The 11,646-nt window shown below is 38.4% G+C and overlaps 1 protein-coding gene and 1 non-coding gene across 2 annotated transcripts; both read right to left on the bottom strand.

The window, feature by feature from the left end:
- Positions 1 to 2,888: 2,888 nt before the first annotated feature.
- LOC126418456 (60S acidic ribosomal protein P2) lies at positions 2,889 to 8,617 on the bottom strand. The gene is made up of 5 exons (XM_050085222.1): positions 8,462 to 8,617; positions 7,998 to 8,170; positions 3,453 to 3,557; positions 3,190 to 3,286; positions 2,889 to 3,011 (listed from the first exon to the last, which is right to left on the bottom strand). Exons 2-4 carry the CDS (start codon positions 8,167 to 8,169, stop codon positions 3,213 to 3,215), a joined length of 351 nt encoding a protein of 116 aa, XP_049941179.1. The 5' UTR covers position 8,170; positions 8,462 to 8,617; the 3' UTR covers positions 2,889 to 3,011; positions 3,190 to 3,212.
- A 2,399-nt stretch (positions 8,618 to 11,016) lies between these two features.
- Positions 11,017 to 11,091, bottom strand: Trnas-cga (transfer RNA serine (anticodon CGA)). The gene has a single exon. It is a non-coding gene; the product is annotated as a tRNA-Ser (tRNA).
- Positions 11,092 to 11,646: the final 555 nt, after the last annotated feature.

Genomic DNA, 11,646 nt, shown 5'->3' with positions numbered 1-11,646 from the left:
TTAGAAATAAAGATCAGTTTAAAAGGAGCCTGAAAGACTTACTACTGGCCAACTACTACTACTCCATTGGCGAAATTTTTAATAGAAGCAAATGATGTATATATTCATACTATTAGTATTGTTATTTCAGCTTAAAAAAAAAAAAAAAAAAAATCGACATGTTCCACATCCATGAGGATCTCCTCAGCACGGATCTATGGAACGAAAAACTAATCTAATCCGGGTGAAGCCGTGGGTTTTACGACGACACGATAAAAGCATTCAACAAAACTTGTTACGTGAGCTTACAGTGGAAGACGTCAAGTCGTACATCAATTACTTAAGAATGGATGAGCATACATTTCTGTATGTGCTCAATGAAGTGTATCCTCATATCACAATGCACAATATTCACTTAAGAACTGCTACATCTTCAGAAGACAGGCTCACTATAACACTCCGATTCCTTGCTACAGGAGAGGGTTATGTTATGTTAGGTCTCCAATCTTCTTAATCTATTTTTGTATTCAGGGTGCCTCATGTTGTAAAGGGCCTCATCAGCTTCAGACATCTCTATTAATTTTGTAGTTGTCGGCACACACCAATTGTATTTACCGGCAATGGTTATAAAAACACTACAGACGACAGAACGTGGCAGCGATGCTAGCGCTCCATGTGGTAACATGTCACATTGCAGTGAACAGAAGATAAGCGGTTTCTTTGATCAAATATACAGCGAGGCCCTAGATTTGATCAAATATTGGACGACATTTGACAAAGTCCCTATTACACTATCAAATATCTTTGACAAAGATATTGGACAAAGAAATTTGATAGTGTAATACCGGCCTTAGTTTGCTTTTGAACAAAAGTGTGAAGATAGTGCACTGGACACAACTGCCACTCCAGCTTTCATTTGCATTAGCCCAAAATGTTGTACAAGTCAGCTGACACTCTTCACCGACATCTTACAATTGAGAAAAAATTAAAAGCAGGACACTGATTACAAATGACATTACCTGTGGAAAAATCTAGTATTTACACTGTATTAGCAATCTGATACTTGTTAGTGATGGTTCTACATATGTTTCTGATGCCTATAGTGACAAGTGAAGCACTTTAAAGGATCTTATGATCACATACTATGTTGTTTGTTACAGGAAAGATAGCATGATCTTTGGTAGGATTCATCAAAAACCTAAATGATATCAACCATGTAATTTGTCACAATCATAAGCAATATGAAGTAATACATTTTTAATAAGAAATAATTGCACCTGTTTACCAGTAAGCACACTGCTTTTTGTTGTTAAAGCATTTAAACATCTCTTCACTACATTGCTGTGTAAGCCAAGCATCTAATGAATTTCTCACATCCACAGTAACACCTGCCAGTGCTTCACCATTTGTGCTAATGCAGTTTGCTCACTTGTACCTATGATTTATACCACAAATCGCTTTTGCTGTTGCCTCCATTTCAATTTTTGACTCATATGGCCACAGCAGAATTGCATGACTAATGCAACAGCAGGTGCTTGGATCACATGCCTGGTCTGGCAAAAAACATCACTACATTTATTGCAGTGAGTATTTTAATGAATAGGCAACTGTCAGCACTCAAGTAATGGAATAGTGCGTATTGTGGAATAGGAGGCTGAAAGTTTGGCCAGGCTGCCATCACTAATCACAATCAAGGCAGTGCCCTGCTGTATTTTTGAATTGTGTGTTCAGGGAGGGGACAGCTAGAGGTTTATACTGGATTGGATATCAAATGCAGAGGCAACAGCTTCAACAACTCGGGTTTAACAGCTAATTTAATTTTGTAAATATTAAAGTTTTTCCTTTCAACAACTACCTACACAACAGCCTCGGTGTAGAAACTCCGTGCCCATTTACACTTACACCATATAGAAACAGGTGAATTCAAACAGCTTCATCCTGCCAAATACTTAGGTCAACGAGTGTACGCACATTGTCAAAACTTGACGCTAAGTTTGTGTACAAGCCTTCCCAAACAAATACTTAAGCATAGCTCATGATTAGTTTAAGGACTGGCAATACTGCACTGTGAATTGTCTCATATCTATTTCAGTTTTCAAGATGCACATACCATGTCGGCCCTATGTGCAGTGTTTTTAAGTTTGTTACCACACAAAAATTAATCAGTGCAAGTAAAAGAACTGTCATATGGTGAAATTGCAAATAAGTACTTTTAAAGACATAACTTGCCTTCGGATTTACTGTTGTACACTACACTCACTTTAAACTTCCCAAACAGTTTTTACCTGATCAGTGATTTTAAGATTTAACACCACTGTAAGGGGAAGGGGGGGTTGAATGTCAGTCTCTTGTGAATGCACACGCATTTGTGAGATGCACATGTAGCTTACAGATTCAAAGCTATTGGTTACCTAGCCACTAAACCAAAAGAATAAAAATTGACAAACCTTTCAAATTTATGAAAAACAGCCTACTGGAATGTTAGCAAGCAAAATTGTTCCAAGTAAGACTGAACGTTTTCTACCGATTAAAACTAACTTCACACACAACAAACTAGTTCAGAGGTCTACTACGAACCTAAAAAACCGTGTCAATGATTAACCACACATTTAAAACATTTAATTTGGCAAATCATTGATAGACAAAAATTCAGTAACCTGGACATAATGCTGTGGAAATCTATGGATTTAAAAAGCTTGCTAAAAGTTGATGGCTACAACCTTAACACCCCCCCCCCCCAAAAAAAAAGTTGAAAACCATATTGAGACCTGGAAACAGTACTTCTTGCTGAAGATTTACCTTTAAGGGTGAAAGTTTCACCCTTCTCAGATAAAAGATTTTCCACCAACAAGGTACCATTGTTAAACACACAATTACTTAAGGGAACACATTTACGAAAGTACAAAAGGTTTATGTAAAATATTTATTATCAATTCAACTTTACATAGCAATTATACATTCAGGTATGCATAAAGTTACGAACTTAGTCAAGACTTAAGTCCATTCCAATTCACATTCTTCCCGTTTCTTCTCTGCAACAAAAAGAAAGCATTATTAGAACAGATGAGCTTATCTTCCTTAAAAACCAAATGTAACATGAAGTATCAGATTACTGATTTACATCAAATTCTTTCAGGCGAAAGATGGTGATTTTCATGAATCATCACTGACCTACAGACATAAAAACATGCCATTAAGCTTTGAACTAACCTTTCCCTGTTCAGTTTCCGAACTTAGTCAAATAATCCAAAGCCCATGTCATCATCATCAGATTCAGACTCTTCTTTCTTTTCTGGTTTCTTCTCCTCTGTAAGAAAAAAGGGCATCATCAGAACCACACAAGACATATCAATTCACAGCTATTGACAAAGAAAATCAGATCAAAGATTTTCATCGCAGTTTCAGACGAAAGATGGTGATTTATGAGATTCATCATTTTGTGTACAAAAACAAAATACAGACACTTCACTAACCCTTCTCTGGAGCAGCAGCTGCAGCAGCACCGCCACCTCCAGCCGCAGCTGCAGCAGCAGGAGCAGCAGCACCACCAACTGGCATTGATGCCAACTTCTCACGACCTAAAACAAAACAAATATTCAAATCCTGTGCAAGTGAAAATGAAGTTTACACAAACCACCCACAACTTACACAAAGTAGAAGAGCTTCAAAGTTGACACTGGTATACTTTCCCCTCTAATAAAAAAATAAGAACTCATTAAAAATGAAGTGAACCTATCATTACCACATGAAAATGTTTACAACACAACCTTTAAGTACTAAAGGAGTCAGGCAACCAAATGAACTGTGCAATGTAAATGAACAGTCACAGCCCTTTCCTTGTCACCCTACTTCCTAACCCATGTAAGAGCTACTCAGCCTACACATAACCCTGGACAACGCATTACCATTTCAAAACCACCCATTATGCACAAGCTATCTTAACTTTTGTCATTCCAAAGCAAACTTGCTGAAAACCATAACCACCACCAACAACTATTTTCCACATACAGTTTGTTCATTTCTGCCACAACAATTACATTAACACTGATTAAAATATACCAATTCGAGATGACAAATCAGGAGAATACCTTAAGATATCCGCATATAAGGCTATGAAGATATTTCCTTTTAAGTTGACAACTTCCAACTCTACAAGAATTTACAAAATTTATCGTGTTGTATCACAGGAAACGCGTGGGTGATTCCATGTAAACTAGGAATGATTAAAAAAATTTCTTTGGAACTATTTTCCCTGTTACGTATGTAGGTTCGGCATTGAATTTTGCTGGCAAGATTGATTTTCCCCTCCAAAACCTATTGTTTACTTGTGGGAGCCATTGTTTTGGAGACTATTGTTGAGTTTGTTCATGCAGAAGATTTGATCAATTTCAGGGTCAGGAAGAAAAATCATGAAATTTGTAAAACTTTTTGGTATATTTTTAGATACAAACAATTTATGAATGATAAATACAAAAACATTTATATAACCTACCCCAAAAGCATAACCAGTTACCAATTGCCATTTTTTAAAAAAAATTTTCACAAAATACATTAAAGTGTAGAAACTTGTGTGACATGCTGTCCTTCACGTAAGTGTACCTGAATTTGGCGTCTCAAATTTCCTCCTGGAAGCCTTCTCCTGGTAAAAGATATTTAATTCACATAATGTGAGTTACCTTTATTTATGTAACATGAGTTACCATAATTTTTGTAGGATCAGCTATAATTTTGATCAGATTGGTTCTGAATTACATACAACACAACTAACAATGTTTCACCATATTTAACGTATATCTCCATATGCCACAAAATCCCATAGGGAATAGCTATTTCTACTTCACAACAATTTGCATTTTTTGCCAAATGCCTGTAAGTGCAGCTGAAAAGATGTGGGGGAGAAGACTAAGAAGAAGGCAGGAATTGAAAAATGAAGGCAGCTATGAAGAATTAAAAATCGAACAAGGAAACTATGAAAAAATTCAGAAAAAAAACAGGACAATGTGAGAAATGGAAAAAGAAAACATTGCTGCAGACAGGAAAATGTTAGAGAAAGAGTTGCAAAGTACAGGAAGGAGCTAAAGGAAGCATCTTCAGCTACACTAAGTAGTTCTGCCTCTCCACCATATAAAAACATGGTCTTCACTGGGAAAAGGCCTATCTAAAGAGAAACGTGTACTTCCAGCACCACCCAGAAACCAATATATGTTATTAGAAGCTCGTATCATACATTTGTTGAACCTTTAGAAGTAGAAAGAATCTCAAAAAATGGTTATTTCAAAAATGATTGCCTATTGAAGTTAGAGCACCCTAAACGATATATATCGACATTGCAATAGTAAATCAATTATGGACGTCTTATGGCGCGCGTTATGAGTGTCTTTGAAGGTGTCACTACAAAAAAAAAAACGCATTAGAGAAGCACTCGCAAATTGAAAGGAGACGACTTACCCTAGTCATCTGTGTTATCGTTTTGACAGTCCACGAGCTATATAAGCTGCAGGGACAAGTCCTTTTTTCCCATACCCAGGGTAAACACTGCCAATATCGTGTAGGAATATCAGCGGAGTGTCGCATGCATCGACTTTCCCCTGCAAACGCAAGTCGTGAAAGTATAGGTACTGGAACAAATACAGTTCGCCCCTGTCCTAGAAGTCCTCTTAATGGTGGACTTTCACAGGCATTCTATGTTCTGGGTATGGACACTGGCATCATCTGAAGAGAAACTAGACAGTGGTAAATTCATGCTCGAACCCTTCACCTTTGAGACTTATGACAAACCCGTCGGTGATTTTTGTTCCAGGCAGTAAGAAATGCTTTATAAGACCCACTAATGTCACCTTGTCTCGCGACAATACCCTGACAACGAAACACTTGCATGACTCCCTTTCTATCCCACAAAAAACCCAAATATGATCTACTTCACTTTTAGGTCATCCTTTCTGATTCTTTCGTCTAGCAATGTGAGACTCTTCTACTTCCACTATTTTATTCAGTCCACCAATTGCCACACTCATTTGTCACTATGACTTAGCACACTTCTCGGCAAAACCCGAAGTAATCACAGACAGTATTCCCCAATAGCTCAGTTTCTGATGCTGTGGCTTGCAGAGTATAATCACGAATCCAGCACGACACAAGAACTAAGTCTGTCTGGATTGATAATTTAGAGGACTAATCATGTATTTTTCCTGATGCTGGTTCGCTTTTCACAAAGTCCACAACAAAATCTCTGTGTCCACACTCCACTTACGTAGTTTCACAGACTTCGCAACACCTGTCAATACTGTCTCTCCTGTCGTCACCTGGCAGAAGTCCATGTTTCCGAGAAAAAAACATTTGTCTACACTGCATATGCATGGAATTAAAAGTTTTCCATGTGAGGCAATCCGCAGAAGAAACTTGAGAAGCAGCACACATTACACTTGCTATGAAGAGAAACTGTCAAACAATTATGGCAGGAACGTAATGTACTCAAACTGAAGAAACAACGAAAAACTGATACAAATTTCGATCACAAGTAATTTATCATAACATGCACCACGAGACTTTCATATCAATTTACTATCGCAACTTCGATATGTATTGTTTGGAGCACTCCAATTCCAATGATAGGCAATCATGAAATAAATGCAGTGAGCAAATTCTACGAAAGGGATGACACTAGCAGACAGGCCCCTGGGCACAAAGACGTTGTGACTGTAAAAGATGAGAAAGGTAAGAGTAATTTGCAAGTACGACATGCTTTCTTTGAAAGCAGCCCAAGCAATGTTTTGTGAAGAAAACATTAAAGTGGTTGATAAAAGCAAATTTGCAGAATTAAGACCCAAACATGTCATGCTTGCCAATAAACTCCCACACAATGTGTGTCTGCAGGTATCATGATAATTTCACCTGTGCTATTAACTCTCTTCATAGCATAGTACCTCAAATACCGAAGTACACCAGTAACTGGCCAGAATTTCTCTGTACATAGCCTACAACCGATTGTTGGTTGAAAAAGTGCATGAAATTTAAAGGTTTATTGGCAGCAAAACTTCTTGATTTACATACTGGTGTATAAGAGTACGACGTGAAATGGTACGGGCAAATACATCTCTCGGCTTTAATCAAGAACTGCAAGCCTTTCTTGAACCTTTCTAAAATTCATCACTTGGAACTCTATAACAATGAAGTTGTAGGACACCACTATCAGCCACAGAGGAAAACATTAACTGAACAGAAAAATCACTAGATACACAAGTAGATGTGTGGGTGGTGGCCAAATATCACAATTCATATTTTCCTGGTAATATTACTAAAATTGAAACTGGGGAGTTTAAAGTTGATGTTAGGATGAAAGACTGGAAGTGGCCTGAAATTAAAGGTAAGATATACTACACTAAAGAGAAGCTCGTCAGAAAAGTGAAGCCTCCAAGTGTTGTAAATTCCAGTTTTTTTCAAGTTTGATCTATGAAAAGTAACTTGATTTACCCTATGTTGTAATGCGAGTTGTGTTTTCATTATGTTTTACTAGTTGTTTTATTGAGTATTAAATGTTTGGAACTTCATTAAAAAACTTAAGATCTTCTGGAATTGTGTGTACAACTTACAAGAAATGTTCACAAAAAACTTTGGTATTTTTTTATCACACGCAAAAGCCATTTCTTGCTAATGTAAAGAGTTACCAAGAATAATTATAAGATCTGTTTTTATAAATATAGTAATGTAACAATCATTGTGATATAGGTTTATAGAGCATCCTGTATAAAGTATGTTTTGAGGTATAAGCAATATTTAATAGAAACATTTCCTTCTGTTAATGGTCCAAAACTTATAATATAAACATCACTTAGTAACTTGAGTGGACATGGAATGACCTGCCTATTGAAAAAGATTTACCACTCAGTGCAACATAAGTTTTATACTAGCAATACTACTAGGAAATGCCCGTTTTGATATATGTAATATACAACACTCTCCGAAAGGCTGAAACGAAACTTTAAGCTCATAAGAAAACTGTACTACAAACTAAAAGTTACCTGCTGCTATCAGACTTTCAATGTTCTTCCCATTCAATTCACTGATAACTTTCTTCAGTCTCTCACTATCAGCTTCGATACCGACAGAACTGAGAATCTTTTCAATGTCTGCAGAAGTTGGATTTTCTTTCCCACCAAGGGCGGCAAGCAGGTAAGCGGCCACGTAACGCATTCTGAAAGAGCACGTGGGCAAAATTTCAGTAATAAAGTAAAAACAATTACAATCTAACGTACGTAGCCTTGACACTCTCCGCCATTTCAGTTAAAATGAAAACAGTAATACGGAGAGTCAAACACAGCACATCTACTAATCTACGTACATCAATCAGAATAGTGTATGTTCGTAATTACTTCTAAATACGTACAACACATTTTTACAACATGCATAATGCTTCAACAACATGCTTATAATTACTATAGTAAAAGATACTTCGTACACATATATAACAAAAATATTAACTCACTTTTAAGTCCTTTCGACGCGAAACGTGTATCCACTTCCTCGCACTTACTACGGCGTCATGCGTATGAGGGTAAGTTGCATGTAGAGGAACAGGATATCAGAGATATCGCCAAAGTTTATACATCCAAAGGCGTGTTTCCAGAGACAAAAACCTAGCCAAATAAACTAACCTGTGGAAACATATCGCTTTCACATCAGCTGGAATTACAGTCAGGCAAATTATAAAGCGTTTAACTTACTGCTTTCATGCACCTCCCCCCGTCATCGTCCAAAAACATCAGCAACTGTTACTAGGTGAATATGCCCTTATTATTATGCTTTCATTCGTTCGACAGCACCGACCATGAATCGTTTGCCTGTGCATGAAAATGGGTACAACCAAATCCAGAGTTTTGCGTTGAGCTATGCAAATAAATAATCTTTAAAACTGCAAAATGTTTTTTAGTCTTGAGATAGCAATTTCAGCCTGGTCTTCAGTAATTCCGTTTAAACACTAAATGCGATTAAAGAAACATAGTACCGGTATCATTTGCACATTTAAAGTGTTTGTAATTTACGGTATTGAATTCTGTGTGTTCACAGTACAAGTACTGAGGAAATATCATAATTTTAATGGTATTTTTATCTAAACTGTTAAAAGAAAAGAAAAAATTCCTTGACTTCTCTATTTATGTGATGCTCCATGACTCTGCTGTCAACATCTTTATTCTTGTCTTGTATGTGACTTCTGTGTTTTTTTCGTATCCAGGGTGTAATTACAAAGTTAATAAAATGTTTTCTTGCCTTTAAAATAATGTTTTTCATCAGGTTATGGGCCAGTACACGTGTAAAGGCTAACAATATAGTTTAATTAAAACAATATTTGAAATGAGCCTATGTATGTAAAGAAACATGACTGCTAGCGGCGATTATAAGGTCAGCATTGATAAGCTTGAAGGACCTGACGACTGGGCCAAATGGAAATGGCATATTTCTATGGTGCTGCGTTCATATGGACTAGAAGATATTATTAACGGTACACGTGAACGTGTAGAGTTGCCGCAAGATGCGACAAGTGCACAAAAAGAAGCATATGTGGAATGGCCCCCCATGAACCATGGACCTTGCTGTTGGTGGGGTGGCTTGCGTGCCTCAGCGATACAGATAGCCGTACCGTAGGTACAACCACAACGGAGGGGTATCTGTTGAGAGGCCAGACAAACGTGTGGTTCCTGAAGAGGGGCACCAGCCTTTTCAGTAGTTGCAAGGGCAACAGTATGGATGATTGACTGATCTGGCCTTGTAACAATAACCAAAACGGACTTGATGTGCTGGTACTGCGAACGGCTGAAAGCAAGGGGAAACTACGGCCGTAATTTTTCCCGAGGGCATGCAGCTTTACTGTATGATTAAATGATGATGGCGTCCTCTTGGGTAAAATATTCTGGAGGTAAAATAGTCCCCCATTCGGATCTCCGGGCGAGGACTACTCAAGAGGATGTTGTTATCAGGAGAAAGAAAACTGGCGTTCTATGGATCGGAGCGTGGTATGTCAGATCCCTTAATCGGGCAGGTAGGTTAGAAAATTTAAAAAGGGAAATGGATAGGTTAAAGTTAGATATAGTGGAAATTAGTGAAGTTCGGTGGCAGGAGGAACAAGACTTCTGGTCAGGTGACTACAGGGTTATAAACACAAAATCAAATAGGGGTAATGCAGGAGTAGGTTTAATAATGAATAGGAAAAAAAGGAATGCGGGTAAGCTACTACAAACAGCATAGTGAACGCATTATTGTGGCCAAGATAGATACGAAGCCCACACCTACTACAGTAGTACAAGTTTATATGCCAACTAGCCCTGCAGATGACGAAGAAATTGAAGAAATGTATGATGAAATAAAAGAAATTATTCAGATAGTGAAGGGAGATGAAAATTTAATAGTCATGGGTGACTGGAATCCGAGTGTAGGAAAAGGGAGAGAAGGAAACGTAGTAGGTGGATATGGATTGGGGCTAAGAAATGAAAGAGGAAGCTGTCTGGTAGAATTTTGCACAGAGCACAACTTAATCATAGCTAACACTTGGTTTAAGAATCTAGAAAGAAGGTTGTATACATGGAAGAACCCTGGAGAGATTACAAGGTATCACATAGATTATATAATGGTAAGACAGAGATTTAGGAACCAGGTTTTAAATTGTCAGACATTTCCAGGAGCAGATGTGGACTCTGACCACAATCTATTGGTTACGAACTGTAGATTAAAACTGAAGAGACTGCAAGAAGGTGGGAATTTAAGGAGATGGGACCTGGATAAACTGGCTAAACCAGAGGTTGTACAGAATTTCAGGGAGAGCATAAGGGAACAATTGACAGGAATGGGGGAAAGAAATACAGTAGATGAAGAATGGGTAGCTTTGAGGGATGAAGTAGTGAAGGCAGCAGAGGATCAAGTAGGTAAAAAGACGAGGGCTAGTAGAAATCCTTGGGTAACAGAAGAAATATTGAATTTCCAGAATGAGATTTTCACTCTGCAGCGGAGTGTGCGCTGATATGAAACTTCCTGGCAGATTAAAACTGTGTGCCCGACCGAGACTCGAACTCGGGACCTTTGCCTTTCGCGGGCAAGTGCTCTACCAACTGAGCTATCGAAGCACGACTGACGCCCGGTACTCACAGCTTTACTTCTGCCAGTACCTCGTCTCCTACCTTCCAAACTTTACAGAAGCTCTCCTGCGAACCTTGCAGAACTAGCACTCCTGAAAGAAAGGATATTGCGGAGACATGGCTTAGCCACAGCCTGGGGGATGTTTCCAATATGAGATTTTCACTCTGCAGCGGAGTGTGCGCTGATATGAAACTTCCTGGCAGATTAAAACTGTGTGCCCGACCGAGACTCGAACTCAGGACCTTTGCCTTTCGCGGGCAAGTGCTCTACCAACTGAGCTACCGAAGCACGACTGACGCCCGGTACTCACAGCTTTACTTCTGCCAGTACCTCGTCTCCTACCTTCCAAACTTTACAGAAGCTCTCCTGCGAACCTTGCAGAACTAGCACTCCTGAAAGAAAGGATATTGCGGAAACATGGCTTAGCCACAGCCTGGGGGATGTTTCCAGAATGAGATTTTCACTCTGCAGTGGAGTGTGCGCTGATATGAAACTTCCTGGCAGATTAAAACTGTGTGCCCGACCGAGACTCGAACTCGAGAC

This window comes from Schistocerca serialis, chromosome 9 (genome assembly GCF_023864345.2).
Source record: "Schistocerca serialis cubense isolate TAMUIC-IGC-003099 chromosome 9, iqSchSeri2.2, whole genome shotgun sequence".
Classification (NCBI taxonomy): Eukaryota; Metazoa; Arthropoda; class Insecta; order Orthoptera; family Acrididae; genus Schistocerca; species Schistocerca serialis.
The sequence above is the reverse complement of the archived record's forward strand: the minus strand, read 5'-3'. Positions and strand labels throughout refer to the sequence as shown.